The sequence below is a fragment of the Candida tropicalis genome (assembly GCF_000006335.3).
Source record: "Candida tropicalis MYA-3404 genomic scaffold supercont3.2, whole genome shotgun sequence".
NCBI lineage: Eukaryota > Fungi > Ascomycota > Pichiomycetes > Serinales > Debaryomycetaceae > Candida > Candida tropicalis.
The window spans coordinates 72,975-89,946 of NW_003020049.1; the positions used below are offsets into that span (position 1 = coordinate 72,975).

Here is a 16,972-nt window from a genome sequence, read left to right on the forward strand (position 1 = left end):
ATAACATAGTAAGACCAAAAAATAATTTTTTTTCATTCTACATAGATCCATTAATAACAATTTAAGTAGACTTCAATAAATCCTGATATTGTTTATGAATTGCTTCAGCCATATCTAGGTCATCTTGAGTAACATTGTTATCAGCATCATGGGTAGTCAATTGAATATCTACTTTGTCATAAGTAGTGGTTATAGTTGGATGATGTTTCTTACTAGCAGCCAATTGAGCAACTGAATTCAAAAACTCCCAAGTAATCTTGAAATTTTTCAAATGGTACAGAACATGCAAAGTATGACTAGGTGGTTCATCCAATCTGTTTAAATGCCAGTGGGGATAGCCAAGTTGGTTAATCTTTTCCAATCCTTGACGAATTGTAATTTCATGTAATGCAGGTAAAACACGTCGAGACATTGATGGTTGTTAAAAACGATGGAACGTTGGTAAGTAGAGAATGTTAAAAAAAAAAAATTGAAGAAACAAAGAAAGAAACAAGGGGGGCTATAAATAAAAGTGCAAGTCGAAAAAAAAAAATGATCTCCAGATTTTTGTCTGGGTATTTATACCATTTCGTTTTCACAATGCAATGCCGTTTGCACTTCGTACGGGGGGAATAAGGAGATTTTTTTAATTAATTAATTATTTATTTAATTACTAAATCGTCGATTGGCATGGTTTACACTCGATCCTTCTGCATGAACTAATGAAATATCCCTACCGCCGAGAATGAAAGGAACAACCCCCGACGTAAGTTACCACTTATTGAGCTGGCAATCCGAGAAACGACAAAATGAAAAAAAAAAAGTTCGCGACTCTCAAAAGCAGAGAACAAAAACGCTAAGAGTTTTAGATATAGGAATTCGTGTTTTCTTTTTTTTTTTTCTCTCTCTCTACGAAACAACTTCCTTCTGTTTTGCAGGATTATCAATTCTGCATCTCCATTGATATAAGAACCACCATCTTTCTTCATGATATCGGCGATATATGTGCTATACTTATCAGAGGATCAAGATGCCGATGAATTTCACCAGATCGAATTACTACTCAACCGACGATTTCAAGAAAACATTCCTTGTAACCAGATCATCATCCAGAATTTCCATGATCTTTTGACAAATCTACAACCATATGAACAAGTTCCTATTTTATACCATGATCAATTGTCTTATGTATACATTAGATGTGATAATGGTGTGATATTATTAGCTGTTATCAGTAAGAATGTCAATGTAATGCTGGTGATAACTTTTCTCAACCAATTACACGTGATTCTAATACATTACTTGTGTAACTCCAAACTCAACAACGATACACATAAACCGTTGAATAAGGATATCATCATAGATAACATAACTTTGATCATGGAGGTATTGGATGAGTGCTTGGATTATGGGTTATTACAGGTTACAGATTATAAACTTCTAGAAGAATACATCAAAGTCATGCCAAATATGCCGAAAGTTGATACTACAAATGGATATTATGAGAGCTCTGAATCGGATGACAGTGATCATGATGAAGTTAATAATGATAAGTCTAAAAGAAAGACCAGATCAAAAAAGAAGAACAACAAAAAGAACAAGAAGGAGGAGATCAAGTCTACCCATAACCAGGCAGTACGAACCGATGTAATTGAAAAACATGCTGATGTTATTAACAGTTCTATTTTACGTACATACTCACTGGCCATTAATTGGCGTCCTAAGGGTATTTTTTATGCCAAGAATGAAATTTTTATTGATATTATTGAAGATTGTGAGTTTGTGTATGACTTGGGTACCGGTGTCATCAAACGAAATGAAATTTTTGGTACCTGTGTTGTCAAGTCTTATCTCTCGGGTATGCCAATATGCCGAATTGGATTCAATGAAAAGTATATGACTAGAATTGAAGACGATTATGAAGAAGGAGACGAAGATCAAGTAGAAAAAAAGTCATCAGAATCAACGCCTGTTCCTGATAACTTATTGAAACTAGAAGACACTGGCATCAAAGATGATGATGAGGAAGAAGAGAGAGAGGGAGAGGACGAAGAGGAAGAGGAAGAAGAAGTAACTGAACTGATGCAAGTTTCTTCTGGGGATGTGACAGCTACTGCTTCTATTTTGCAACGAAGACCAAAACACAAAATCCCAATTCGAAATATCCAATTTCATCAATGTATTGAATTATCCAAGATTTATAAAGAAAACTTGGTTACATTCATTCCCCCTGATGATAAATTTATTTTAATGACATACAATGTTGAACAACAAAAACAAAAAAGAAAAATGCCGTTGGTTATGGTTAAACCCACTTTTAAGGTACTTCTGGAATCTGGTAAGTTGCAAGTTATGTGTATTCTCAACACCAATTTTCACAGAAGAAGACATTGCAAGAATTTGGTAATCAGAATTCCTATCAACCCCCATTATTTTGAGTTAGATCCTAATGACACTGATTTGAAATATAAAACAGAACTAGGGGAAGTGACATTTAAAATAGACTCGTATGAACTAATCTGGAAAATTGATAGCATTGATGGTAAGAAGATCGTTAGAATGATGACTGAGTTGGCATTGGTTAACAGTCAGAGTGTTGATCAAGAGAAAGTCAGAGATTACGTTGTCAGGAAGATCACCAAACCAATAACTACTGCAACTGCTGATGAATTACAAGGCGATATTGACACAGGGAAAGAAGAATTGGATGAATTCTATGGAGTCAATGGAAAATCTTCATCACTGGTGAAACGAATCACATCTAAAATTAAAGGAGGATATTTCAATGATGACATCCGGGTGCACTTCAAATTACCTATGCTCACTTATTCTGGATTAAAATTGAGTTATCTAAGTGTTGAAGAAGAACAGATGAAGTATCCATGTTTCCCGTGGGTTCGATATTTAACAAAATCTATTGATCATTATGAATCCGATGTCACAATAGAGAATCAAAAATTTAGTGGTAAGTGTTGTGATTATAGGTTCAAACTAGCTATGAATTGTTTTACATTTGCATGATTCTTCAGTAGTATTCTAGTACTACAATGAGTTTCAAAAAAAATTTTAGTTCAATATATATATATATATTTAAGAATAAATAGAAAGCATTTATGGGTTAATTTAATTGCCTATTGGACACTATAGATTGAATGTTTGTGATTTGGTTAGAAACTTGCAGCGCCAATTCATCCTTCAATTTTTCTCTGTCTTCAAGGGAAACATATTCTTTTCTTCCTCTAAAAATCCAATCGCATACGGCACCAATAGCACAAACACCAAATACCACAGAAGAATAGTTCATATTACTTCCTGTAACAGGCATTACTGCTGGAAAATTATAGAAAACAAAGGCAAAAATTGCCCAACAAATTAAACCGATATTTGATATCAAACCAAAACCATGCAACCAAAATGGACCATGCTTGATTTCGTTTCTTTTGAACACTAAGAATGCAGTTGGAATCAAATATGAAAGTAAAAGAAATGTAACACAAGAAACTAAAATTGAATTGAAAGCAGTAGTAGATCCCAAATAAATACAACCAATTACTGCGACCCAGAAAGTAGCCATGGTATGAGCATTAACAAGATTCCCGGTTCTAGAATCCACTTTAGCCCAAAGTTTGGATAATGGTAATCCGTTATCTCTTGAGAAACTCCACACAATACGTGATGCCCATACCAGACATTGAATAGAACATAAACAAGCAGTTAAAAGAATAAGAAATTCTAAACCAATAGCAGCAGCCTTGGATTCAGTGGCTTGGTAGAATATATCCATGATTGGAACACCAGTAGTTGAGTTGTATATATCATCCAAATTTTTAATTGAGAAAAACATTGCAATAGAATAAGTTAAGGATGTGACTAAACCAATTGCAACAGTACCAAGAATGGCTTTAGGTATATCCATTTCAGGTGTTAAACTTTCTTCAGCAATATGGGTAGCGGCATCAAGACAAGAGAAACTCCAATTTGGATTAATCAAACCAACAATGAATGCAATTCCGGATGAGGACCAGCCTGTTCCGTTACTGAATTCAACAAATACAAAATGTGCTGATTGGAAATCACCCTTGTGCATTGACGGAACAGCAATGATTATAATAACGAATGATAAAAGTGAAACAAATAGAGCAGCTTTGGAGATCCATGGTAATGGTTTTTCATAAATATTGAACAAATACAAGAAAAAGGTGATTATTTCATAGACAATAAAGACTTGCCATCTTTGTATAACATGTTCAGGATGATGAAGAACATACATTCCAAGAATAATAGTAGCAATGGTGATGTTGACACTTGCAGTTGTAAAAATACTACCAGCAGACAGTAAAATACCAGTGAAATAAGCACTAATTCTTGAGTACTTTGGTGGAGCTAATTTTTGCGCCCAATAAATCTGTGCTGCAGCATTAGGGTAAGCAGAAGCAAGTTCGGAAAGAGTAACACCAATGAATGTGGAGAAAAAGGCCACGATTATAATCCCGTAAATAATCATCATTGGGCCACCGGAACTAATCCCAGCAACCAAGGACCCAGAAATACCAAACCAACTATTGGTAATACCAAACCCAATACCTAACAATGACACAATACTAAAGTTTCTTCTAAGTTCTGGAGTATACCCAGTTTCTGCAGCTAATTCTAAATTTGCTTGAGCTTCTTTCAAAAGTCTAGCGGCTTGTTTATCATCTGCAGCTGCTAAAGCATCTAAGTTGGTCGTAGCTTGATAATGGAGCCTATTTGACAAAATATTGTGAATCTCACCTTTCGCAATACTTGTAGTTGGTTGAAAGGTTGATTCTTTCTTTTCCAAAGATTCAGTCATGATTGGAGATTATTGTTACAATGAAAATTAACTTTTGTAGTCTAATTTCTAATACAAATAATAAATAAAAAGATTCAAATCTAAATGAAATCATTCCAGGGTCATTTTGAACGATATTTAAACAATCTGAAAAATAAAACTCTACCAAATTATATCAACATTTCTACCTAACCTTTCTTCAATAGGACAAACAACGCGGACCATTATCTGGAGTGAAAAGTAAGACAGCAGAAAAAAAAAAAAGAAAATCCCGTCCCTTTCAAACAAGAGACAAAATCCTTATCAGTTAAGAAAAGAAAAAAACAAAGAAAAACTAATAAATTAGCAACATTGTGAATCAATTAGGAAAATTAATCCAGATGATGGTTTTAAGTTCTATATATCACTGAGATATGTACATTGTTTTAAATCAATATGAAGTAAGCCATGTATATCTTGGTGATTACTTGGGAAATCAAAAAAAATTTTTAGAATAAATTACACAAACTGTATACACGCTATGAAATCGAATAAGGACGAGATTACACGGCAAGTTTCAACCAATAGTTTAATGTGAATATCTTTTGGTCACAAAATTCGTAATTTCCGTTCATCCAATGAATTTATTGTCAAGTGTAATTGTTATCTACTGTACCGGACATATAAATACATTAATGATATATAAAAGCATGTAAGGTGCTACATTACCTATTATGGGAAAATGTTTTATATTTTGCTACCTTATCTATATTGTTGGCAGTATGAAAGTGACATTTGTTTGATTCAGTATTCTTATACCAACAGTCAGTCTTTTCTTCCTGTTGTAAAAGTTTTCCTGGTCTATCAATACAAACATCCTTCCAGAGTCTACTTAGATTGCACAATAGACATTCTACAAACGCGAATTTACCGGGTATATTGTAAAAGAAACATAAGCACAAGCAACATTGCTAAACTACAAAATAAAATGTAAAATGAAAAAAAAAAAAAAAACGAACAAATATTTAAGCAAATCCTAAAATTTATCAATGATTAATTGAAGGCCATTTTAAAACATCATCCAGATTGTACCACCTAATATGATAGCCAAAACAATAGCAGTTAATGCACCAGCACCGGCTTTGTCCTTTCCGGTGATGTTCAACTCATTCTGATTAACACTATCCTCAGAATCAGTTCCTGCTGCGTAATTGGTTCTGTTTGTACCACCAGTTTTGACAGAAATTGGATCCTCTACTATCAAGGACATTATCACTTCTAAAGAACTCATTTGTTCTCCTAAACCATAAACACCATCCCATGAACCTGTAGACCAATCTTCACCACAGGTCACACCATCAGAACCACCTGAACATGATTCTGCTGCACCAGCTGCACTGGCCTCCATGTATGGTAGAATAGTGTCTCTAGATTCCGGCATCAACAACATAGTTAATCCGAGACAACGTGAAAATAATGAACGGAATGATCTTTGATCATTGTTACACAAGTTGTATGGCTGACAAGTTGTTTCTTGCATAATCTTGTCACTGGTAAAGAAATATGACAAAGATGCTTCAACAATTTCAAGTGCTCTTGTTTGCCAAACTGTGTCTCCAGTGAAATTGTATAAATATGCGCAGCCAGCCATAAAGACACCGTAAGTATATGACCATCTCAAGTCGGTCACACTAGAACAGTTGTTTTCAATCTTAGCACCATCATACATTCTAAAGTTACCATTATCTTCCTCAGTTAAAAATCCAACATCATCCATCCAATTCCAAACCTTCTCAGCAGCTTCGACATAATTGGACTCGTTCCCAGTGTATCTGGCCAATCTTGCAGCCAAATGGAAGAGACAACCATTGGAAATAGAATTCTTATAATCATAACCAGAATTCCAAGTAAAAATTTGCCATCTCAAACCTCCACCACAATGTTCATCATCCCATCTTGCATACATGGTATTGAAAACAGCTTGTGTCATTTCTAACCAACTGTGTGACTCTGGTTCGGTGAAATTCCTTTCAACTGCTTGCATAATGGCCATACCCCAAACACCTTGATCATCATTACCTTCGGTCATAGATTGATTTGAAGGAATATAATTATAGTTTTCACCTGCTTGATGATACATAGCATCATATATCCATCCTTCCAAGGTTGAATTATCAGGATCACAAAAGGTATAGTAATCAACTAAACCACCAAAGGCTTCACCTGCATTCCACCAATAATTTGGTGCTGCAAACATACCAACAACACCCCCGTATTTAAATCCTTCATAATAATTCCACATACCATCAGCGACAACCTTGGCTGCCTCACAGATTGATTCCTTACTGGAAGTGTCCATATCCACAGAGTAAACTACTGACGTGAAAAGTAGCAATACATATACTATTAGACTGTTGAAAAATCGCATTTTAATTTTAATCGTTGTAATAATTGTTGTAAATGATTTAATATAATAAGTGAATGAAATTTAAGTATTCTTGTAAATTATTCTTAAATAACTTTTTCTGGCTTGCTTATTTGTTGACCACTTTCTCTTTTTAAATCGCTTGATCTTGCTAGACAGTTATAATAATAAATATTTAATAATCAATGATTGTAATTGAATTATAGTAGAAACAAATAATGACAAATCCGTGATCAATACCTATCTTGAAATCAACAACAACAAAAAAAAAAAAGTTTCTTCTCCTTTCTGGTGATGTGTGAGTAGAAAAAGAAAAAAAAAAAACTGGCGAAGTGAAATAAATCACACAAAATAAAAATACGTAAGAAAAATGGAACTGCCTACATACACGCTAAAAATAAATTATCGTAGTGTGATTCCATCTAAAACATAAACAAATAAGATTTAATCCAATATTTATAGTTATTATGATATTTCAGAAAGTATGATGAATAAATGGTGATCTAACTACTTGTAATATGATAATAGATACTTGTGTACCTTAAATTAGTGTGCTGTATCTATTACGTCATAAGTAAGATTCTTGCTTTCAATTTTCGTTCGCTCGCTTGAATTTATGTTGCAACTTCACAATCTTTTGTTTATTCTTGTCTGGTACAGCCTCTATTTAGATATCAAATATGTCTAAAAGCTGAGTTAACTTGGTTATAACCACTCGGTTGTTTGCCAAGATCACCATATCTTTCTTGTTATGATTATCGTCTGTTTGAGGTGTTTCGCTCAAGAAACATCCTTCATTTTGGGGTTTCTTAACGTCTTGGAAAAACTCACTTGAACAATTTCTGTCTAGCAACACACCATTCCAACCTGCACGAACTGCTCCGACAAAATCTTGCAGGTAGCTATCGCCAACATGCCAATTATTTGCAAGAAACTGACCTGGTGCACGTGTTCCTTTATAATGTGCATTGACTTGAGCCTTGTATTCAGTTAAAGCAATCCTATCAAAAAATTCCTTTGTTGGTTTTGAATGGCCAGAATCATAAGACAAGAACACCCCACTACAATGGAAGTGTTCGCTGCAATGAAAATATGATTTAATCTTCAAACTATCCAATATTGTTAAAGCTTTTAAATCAGAGTTACTTGCTGCAACCAATTTAATACCTCTTTCTTGAAGACCTTTCAATGTGGGCATCACATCATCATAAACCTTGTATGCTTCATCACTAGTGAAATGGTGAATTAACCTATGTGATAATGCCCATGCTTGATCATCGTGCCTGTCCAATTTAAACAAACGAATTATTAATTCACCCCACCATTGGTCACAATTTTCAAATTTGGGGTTTCCCTTTCCATAGTTCGGATACATTTCTAGCATCTCGTTGTATACAATTGGAAACTCCTTTTCAATAGATTCCGCTGATTTATGAATACCAAATTCCTTAGACGCAATTTCATAGTATTGTTCAGGCACAGGTTTTATGGGATCATATAAAGTTCCAAATAAATCAAATGAAATGAAATTTGGTCGTGGGAATCTTTCCATGGTTTCTCTTATCATTTTTGTATTAGCAATATCAAAGGGGCGTGAAATTAATTGAGACTTCGATGATACCATACGGACAAATTGCATTCGACAAATATTAGAACAACGTAACAACATATTGTAGAAATGTAGTAAAACAATTTGGATAGAAAAAGTGCATGACAATTAAATAAAAAATAAAAAAAAAGATTTGTTGATTATTCGATGACTATTTATAACTGATAACCTTTTTTTTTTCTCCGTCTGAGGAGTAAGCATAGAGCAACCAACTTACACGGATCAACGGCCGTAATGAACCACCCAAAAAAAAAAAATTGTGTGTGAACTATTTATTGACAAATAATAAATGTAAAATATCTATATAAATGCAATGACTCACCCCAATAATACTTCCCAACCCCATTCTTTCATTATTGTACTCCAATGATTTTCAGAATCAAGTGAATTATCATCTTGGGTATTATCATTTCTGCCGTCAGAATGCATGGAAGACACAAATCCATTCTGTTGATGCACAGACTTAAAATCAGACTTTTCCGATGCATCTCTTCGTTTCCATACCTCTTTAACAACTTCAAATGCTCTATCAATATTCCCAATCCACATTCTTTCGGAGAATAGCTTCCAACGTGTCTCACACCACTCTCTCTCCTCTCCAATTTCCGCTTCACATGATGCTACCAAAAGTGGGAAAATGTGAACAATCATCAAATTTGATGATGTAGGAATTGATGCTAATAAAATGAATATTTTTTCCGCCAAAACATGAGATGATAAGGAAGGGATTTCAGGTACTGCTTGGTGTAAATACAACAATGTGGAATATCGATATGCTTCTGCTGTGGCGACACACAGAGGGATATCCCAAGTAGTAGAGTCATTTCCATCATCATCAACAACACTCAGAACAACAGCTGGTTTCCAATTGTGCAATTTCTGTCTAAGCTCAGTGGCCTGACTGATAGTTAGCAATGTATTCCTTTTCTTACCACCACCTTGTCTTCTTGCTTTTCTTATTTTGGTAATTAAATTTGCAACTTTGCCCATAATAACAAACAATGATTGACCACAGCCCAATAGCGGATCTATAAGCTCGTTGTTATAATTAAATGAATTGATGGTTTCAAAAAAATGAAATGCACTCTCTGACAGATCACTTCTATCTGATCTTGGTGATTTGGTGAGGTCTTTGTCACTTTGCTTGTTTTGTGATACAGATGTAATAACTGCTACTAGATCAATACCTTTATCGTCACACACGGTATCTGAAGTCATTTGAGCTAGTACTTCAAAATACACCCAATGGTTGAAAATAAATTGAATAGACTTTGGAATCACTACTACTTTTTCGGGACAGTGGATTGTTTCATGAACCATGTTTTCAAAATCAAAATCACCGAGCAAAGATAGTTTACTTTTTAATTTATTCTTCACGTTAAAATGGCTGCCATTACTATCATCGCTAACTACTGAGCCCGTGACACTTTGAATTCTATCTTTTCGAATAGCCTGTTGTTGTTCCTTTAGTAACTCTATTATTTTCTGAATCATACTTTTGGCTCCTTTCAAATGAGCAATTCCACTGGATGTATGTGTATCCCATTGTTCACTCACAGCGAGATTTAAACATGTTATCAAGGCAACATCAAGTGGCAAGTCGGTTGCTGAATTGGATAACCCGTTAGCTAATTCCAAGATACATTTCTTCATATAATGATAGCCTTTTTCCCGTAGCTCGTCTGGTGCATGGACAACACCATTACTACCAGCCATGTGAAATAACGTCATGGATGCAATTGAATTGAAAATACAAGAATGTTTTGAAGCTAATGGTACAACCATATTTCTCCAGGGATTTTCATGGATTCCGTTCTTTATTGACATTATACCAGAAGTGTATTCCGAGAATAAATACAATATTTGTTCATGTTCAGATGATTTCACTAAAGATCCCTCAATTTCTGGTTTTTGGGTTTCAGGTCTTGGTTCGTAATTCAACGTCAATGGACTTAACGATTCAACAGAAGGAATACTAGGTGCATCGTTATTAAAAGCAAAGTTTAAAATAGCAGTTAACGAAGGTGTTAGGTTTATATCAAGATCAGCTATATTACCCAAAGGACTACCTTGACTCTTCGTTAATGATTTCAGTGATGTGACGGGATTTTCAAAATTAGGAGAAAACATTTGAGCCGGCGGTGACAGTGACGATGCTTGTTGATATTGTGGAGTTGTGGACTTCTCCATCTCTTCAACTGCAACCTCAGCAAGAGATTTCAAATCACTTCTATTACGAAACTCTCTAACCTCATTCAAATGGTAGGAATCACTGTAGGACCTGATGAGCTCGGTTGTTTCGGATGTAGATACTGCACTGAAGCTATTTCTCTCATGTCGGTTTCTCAGAATATCGGGATTAAATCCTTTTGCAATTAGTTCACTCTCCTTTGTTATTTCATCAATAGATTTCCCTGTAATAGAAACACTTGCAAGTTCTAGTTGTTTTTTCAAATTTTTGTTTGTAACGCCTGACAAACTATTACTGGAGGAGTCGTCATTAAAAGATTTCCATTTAAAATTGGTGGCATATCCTCCACATTGAATTTTTTTCTTCGTACAGTTGAGACATACAGGTTTTGTTTCATCACACTTGAGACGTTTCTTTTTGCAAGTTAAACACCCATTTCGGCTCTTCTTAGCCTTGGTCACTCCATGGAATGGTTTCTCTTGGTTTTTCTTTGACTTCGGAGCAGTGGCCATTTGCTTCAATCGAATCAGAAAACTGAAAAGTGTTTGGGAGTTTGGAAAGTCGAGAACAATCTAAAGGATCCAAAATATGATATTTGGCTGTTCCTAGTAAAACTTTACCGTCGATTCTTTCACTTGTAGTAAAATGTGGATTTTTAAATATAAATAAGGCAAAACTATCCCATTTTTAAAAACATAAAGAAACAGACAAAATTATAATAATAATAATAATAATAATAACCTATCCTTGTTTCTTGATAAGCAAATGAAAAAAATGAATTTTGCATACAATTTTTTAATTTTTTTTTCTTATTATCACTGATAATAGATAAATGAAATGAGGAGGTAACAGGAAAATGTGGGTAAAAAAAAAATTAATCTCGGGAGGCGTAGCCATTCCAAATCAGGAAAAGATATCCCTGCAGTTCCCACATTGACAGATTTTGTGTCAATAAGTTACCGGTTGGTACACGACTTCGTTTTTTTGATTTAAATTACTTCCACCAAAAACCCATTCTCTCATTGTGATTTATGTGGGATGTCAGGGGAAAGATACGATTATTTAATCTCTCTAAAGCGTAAAGTGTGCTAATATATTGCTTCTTGTAGTTTATTATACTTTAAAGAATCGATATAAGCGGCCTATTTCCCATTTTGGTGATGAAGAAATACAAAAGACAACTATCAGGTTTCTACATTAACAAATAAGAATTTTTAACTCTATGCCCGTTGTCACTTTAAATGTATAAGCGTACAAATGTTACTTCTCCATTGAAGAATATATGTGAATAACTGTGTTTGTTCATTGATCTTGTGCTCCAAAGTGGAGATTTCATTAATAAAAGAAATTACAAATTCATATGTTGAAAAAGAAATAAAATTATTATTCGAAAATTTCAACCAAATTTAATTAAAAATTTTATACTCAACTCATAACAGATATAATACAACTACTCTCTAGGAGTAGGAAGTTATTGATATGATACATCTACTTAAACTCTGAGAGCAGTACCAACCTGTATGATGAACATGAAAAGTTCCATCATCGTGATTTCAATGGGGGCGCCTCACAGAAACAAAACAAAACAATTTAGAAGAATCTAAGACAATGAAGATACACGCGGCTAATTAATTAATTTAATATGTGGGGACTCATTACCTCGAATTTACATTGTTTACATTAATAAGTAAACTTCTTTGTGATGGTGCTATTTTTTTTTATGTATTTCACATATTTCACTTTTCTTCAATCAGTAGTTCCATTGTTTTGAAAATTAGATGCCCACATAGTTTGTTTCTTCTTTGGTGCATAGAAAGGACTATCGTCTCCTCTTCTTCTCTAATCGCTTATTTTCTGGTAATGACATTCACCCCGAGTTAAAAGTTCTATTAGGAATGTCCGCTAATTCTATAAGCAAGAGAAGAATATTCTCCACAACGGGAAGAAAGTTACAAAATCAGGAGTATGATTTACAGAACAATTTAAATACAATCAGATAGTCTGTTGAACTTTTGTTTCTTAATTTCCATTTTGAATAATCAAGCTAAATTTTTAAAAATCATTTAATTATGTCGTCGTTATTAGAAAAGAAAATATCGGACCAACCACGAGGTAGCATTTCCGAAGGGGAGGCTCAAAATATTTCCTCAAAAGTTCTTAATGAAAAATTGGGACCATTAATCTCATTGGATCATAATAATCAAGAGAAGCTCTTAAAAGAAACACAGGCAAATTTTGATTTAATAGCAGAAACCGGTTACAGTCCAGAACTTAGAAGAAGCTTTAGTGTTTTCTCGTTGTTGGGAGTTGCATTTGGATTAACAAACAGTTGGTTTGGCATATCTGGTGGTTTAGTTGCTGGTATTAGTTCTGGTGGTCCAATGTGTATCATATATGGTATTATTATTCTTACTGCTTTTTCAACTTGTATTGGAATAACTCTTTCCGAACTTGCTTCTGCTTACCCCAACGCAGCAGCACAAATATATTGGGCACAAAAACTTGCACCTCCAAAATATTCCAGAATCAGTGCTTATTTCACTGGACTTTTTGCTTCGGCTGGTAGTATCTTCACTACAGCTAGTATTAATATTTCCATTAGTACTATGATTCTTGGAATGTGGGTTCTCAAACATCCAGACCATGTGATTAAGAATTGGCAGGTATTTGTTGTTTACGAGATGTTAACAGGCGTCTTGATGTGTTTCAACATCTATGAAAAACCTTTACCAGTGATTTCTAAAACAGCTTTATTTGTATCACTTGGATCGTTCATAACCATTATTATAACTGTTCTTGCCATGCATGAAGGTGATTTCCAATCTGCATCTTTTGTTTTTGTTGAGTTTAATAACGGTACTGGATGGTCTTCTGCTGCAATTGCATTTATTGTTGGGTTGATTAACCCCAACTGGGCATTTTCGTGTTTAGATGCTGCCACCCACATTGCCGAGGAAAGTTTAACTCCAGAAACAGATATCCCCAAAGCTATCTTAGCAACAGTTGTTATTGGATTTGTGACATCATTCACGTATTCTATTGCCATGTTCTTTTCCATTTCAGATTTGGAAGAGATTTTCAATTCAACCACTGGCGTTCCTATCATGGATATTTTTTATCAAGCCACAAGATCAAAAGCTGCTGCCATTGGCTTAGAGTTTCTTGTCCTTTTAACTGCTAGCTTCTGTTCCATGCAATGTCAGGTTTGGTGCTCACGTATCGTTTGGAGTTTTTCGAGAGATAAAGGATTACCGTTTTCAAATATTTGGTCTAAGGTGAATACCACTACAGGAAATGTCGTCAATGCACAACTTTTTCAAAATGGATGTGTTGCAATTATCGGCTGTATCTACTTGGCATCTACAACTGCATTCAATTCGCTTATTGTTTCTTGTGTTACCTTTGTTTTACTTTCATATTTGATTCCAACAGTATTCTTAGTATTTAAGAGAAAACAAATCAAACATGGCCCTTTCTGGTTAAAAAATATTGGGTTGATGGCTAATATTGGTTTAATCATCTATGCTACATTTGCCTTTATTTTCTTCAACTTCCCTGCCGTAATGCCAGCCACGGGAGGAAATATGAATTACTCACCTGTTGTATTTGGTCTTACTATTATCATTGGTTCCACTGATTGGTATTTCAGAGGTAGACATGAATATGTTTCTATCGAAGAAAGAGCTCAAAACAAAGAGGAATTGACAGCTAATTTGTCAAATCAAATTACTGCAATTCAATCAGTTGTTTCCATGCCTGTTTAGTCCTAATATAGTTTGATTTTAGTAAATGTTACTCGTTTTGTATAAAGAAAGTAAATGACACCTTGCAAACAAACAACCAACAATGCCAATATTGGTCGTGTAAAGTGAAAAAAAACCAACTCTCTTGAATTTTTCTGTTGGATGAGAATGAGAGTGAGAAAAAAAAAAAATAACAACAATCAAAAACGATAATGCCAAAAGATTGGTATAAGGAATAGAGTTTTTTTTTTTTTCTCTTTCAATATCCACCACCATATAATTCATCAAAGTTTTTCTTTTTTTTTTTTTTGGTATCAACAATAATGACAAAAGAAATAGAAATTAAAAGTTCTTCTGGTATGTTTTTGATTATCCATTTGGATATATGCATCTTTTTCCATCACTGATTATAAACGAATTTGATACTAACAATAGTTAGGTACCCAATTTGAGAATATCTTACCAGATTTGTTCACTGTATACAGACATACAAACCCCGATGTCATTACTAGTGAAACTTTACCGGTTGACTTTTTTGAGGAAAACCCAATGAAAATAGTTGAATCCTTGCAATTACATAAAGTGGATCAGGTCACCAGTTTGGAAAAAAAATTCAAGGAGAATCAATATAGCAAACCTTATCAACTTTATCATGATATTAAAGCAGTCTCATCGATCTTATTAAGCAAACATACTAATGGAACTCAAGAGTACAAGGAATATGACTTCTTCTATAAGTTTTCAACGGAATTATTGTTACGTGAATTGAGCAAGTCTATTGAGTTCAATAATCAATTCCATGAAATTCAAACCGAGTTAGAATCTCTGATAGACGACGATTTTAACAAGATATTTCATAGTTACAACCTTTCAAATGGAGAAGTGATTACCTACATATCAACCACCGAAGAACAAGAACAACAAAATGGTGATTATTATCAACACCAATACAACAATCAACCTAAAGTGAAAAAAGTTCAACCACTTTTTTCTTCAGTTATTTCTAAGTCAGAACTAGATAGCAGAACTACTATTGTCAAAGAACCATATGGAATTGCAAAAGTTATTCCTAGTGTCAAGGATTCTGTATCAGATAATGTTCTTGATAACTTATCTCCAATGTCCAACAAGATTCCTTCACCATTGGAACAACCAACAAACATTCTCCATGATTTTTTCCATCCTACTTGGTATACTGTTTCCATGCCTCAATGGTTGACTTATAAATCACAATCCATAAAGCCAGCAACTCTGATCTCTAATAATGACTTGGAAACTGGATCATCAATTGAAGAATCTCACAAACTCTCGATTTTAAGAAACAGAGACCAGGAATTTTCCCCAAATGCTGCTAGTATCTGGGGTCCAGGAAATTATTATAGATCTTTTGTCCCATCGCGAGATCTGACTAGAGCAATCGTTAGTCACAGATTGAGAGCCAATGTTTGGTTGCAACATATTGGTATTGCTGAAATAGCCAAGATCAAGAAGGAATTTATGGGACAAACAGAAGAAAAAGCAACAGATAAGAAATATAAAGAAGAAGAAGAAGAAGAAGAACAGAACCAAAAGAGTGAGAAGAAAACCAAGACTGAAGATTCGAAAAAAGACTCCCAAGATTCCTTTCTATCAAATGACAGACCAGTTGCAGAAGAAATAAACATTGCCAACTTGGTTAACTGGAATCCAGAAAATAGCGAAGAATTGAAATTCTTGAAAGATCATAAAGACGAATTGCTTGACCCAAAAAGAATCCAAAAGATGATTTCTACATCGTTGTTAAAGTTGAACAAACTTCGTCAAGATAGATTTGTGAATAGTGATGTTAGAAATCCATTGGCGCCACAGCAAGAGGAATGTTTGTTGTATAAAAGGTTGGTTAAATTAATTACAATTGCTATTAGATTATTCAAATTGAATCCAGGTAGCTTTTCCTATGATTTCAGCAAGAAGATACCTGTCTTGGTTTCTGAATTTAGCGGAACATTACCTAGTTTACCTCCAAATAAAATAGTCAGTGGAAGCACAACTGTTGCTTCATCCAAGCTGGGTAGATTGCCCAACCTTAAGGGACCTACCCCATACAAAAGAAGACCAACAAGATACTAGACTCAAAACTTCTGTAGTTTTCTGTAAACTGTAACATATGTATATTATTTTTACTTTTACCAAGATAAAATTAAAGAAGAAGAATAAAAAAACAAAATATTTTTCAATAATACCTATGTATTAA

At 34.2% G+C, this 16,972-nt stretch overlaps 8 protein-coding genes across 8 annotated transcripts; 3 read left to right on the plus strand and 5 right to left on the minus strand. All coding sequences in view use genetic code 12, as the record gives it.

The window, feature by feature from the left end:
• Positions 1-61: 61 nt before the first annotated feature.
• Positions 62-412, minus strand: PHHB (4a-hydroxytetrahydrobiopterin dehydratase; the record flags this gene model as incomplete). Its single annotated transcript, XM_002546768.1, has 1 exon — positions 62-412. One exon carries the CDS (start codon positions 410-412, stop codon positions 62-64), a length of 351 nt encoding a protein of 116 aa, XP_002546814.1.
• Positions 413-966: 554 nt separating this feature from the next.
• CTRG_01120 (uncharacterized protein) lies at positions 967-3,000 on the plus strand (the record flags this gene model as incomplete). The annotated part of the gene is made up of 1 exon (XM_002546769.1): positions 967-3,000. One exon carries the CDS (start codon positions 967-969, stop codon positions 2,998-3,000), a length of 2,034 nt encoding a protein of 677 aa, XP_002546815.1.
• Positions 3,001-3,097: 97 nt separating this feature from the next.
• On the minus strand, positions 3,098-4,813 carry CTRG_01121 (choline transport protein; the record flags this gene model as incomplete). The annotated part of the gene is made up of 1 exon (XM_002546770.1): positions 3,098-4,813. One exon carries the CDS (start codon positions 4,811-4,813, stop codon positions 3,098-3,100), a length of 1,716 nt encoding a protein of 571 aa, XP_002546816.1.
• A 1,027-nt stretch (positions 4,814-5,840) lies between these two features.
• On the minus strand, positions 5,841-7,199 carry DFG5 (putative mannan endo-1,6-alpha-mannosidase; the record flags this gene model as incomplete). The annotated part of the gene is made up of 1 exon (XM_002546771.1): positions 5,841-7,199. The coding sequence occupies one exon, from the start codon at positions 7,197-7,199 to the stop codon at positions 5,841-5,843; it is 1,359 nt and encodes a 452-aa protein (XP_002546817.1).
• A 664-nt stretch (positions 7,200-7,863) lies between these two features.
• On the minus strand, positions 7,864-8,865 carry CTRG_01123 (uncharacterized protein; the record flags this gene model as incomplete). The annotated part of the gene is made up of 1 exon (XM_002546772.1): positions 7,864-8,865. One exon carries the CDS (start codon positions 8,863-8,865, stop codon positions 7,864-7,866), a length of 1,002 nt encoding a protein of 333 aa, XP_002546818.1.
• A 258-nt stretch (positions 8,866-9,123) lies between these two features.
• On the minus strand, positions 9,124-11,508 carry ZCF9 (Zcf9p; the record flags this gene model as incomplete). Its single annotated transcript, XM_002546773.1, has 1 exon — positions 9,124-11,508. The coding sequence occupies one exon, from the start codon at positions 11,506-11,508 to the stop codon at positions 9,124-9,126; it is 2,385 nt and encodes a 794-aa protein (XP_002546819.1).
• Positions 11,509-13,065: 1,557 nt separating this feature from the next.
• CTRG_01125 (choline transport protein) lies at positions 13,066-14,760 on the plus strand (the record flags this gene model as incomplete). Its single annotated transcript, XM_002546774.1, has 1 exon — positions 13,066-14,760. One exon carries the CDS (start codon positions 13,066-13,068, stop codon positions 14,758-14,760), a length of 1,695 nt encoding a protein of 564 aa, XP_002546820.1.
• Positions 14,761-15,288: 528 nt separating this feature from the next.
• Positions 15,289-16,848, plus strand: CTRG_01126 (uncharacterized protein; the record flags this gene model as incomplete). The annotated part of the gene is made up of 1 exon (XM_002546775.1): positions 15,289-16,848. The coding sequence occupies one exon, from the start codon at positions 15,289-15,291 to the stop codon at positions 16,846-16,848; it is 1,560 nt and encodes a 519-aa protein (XP_002546821.1).
• Between the last annotated feature and the right edge of the window lie 124 nt (positions 16,849-16,972).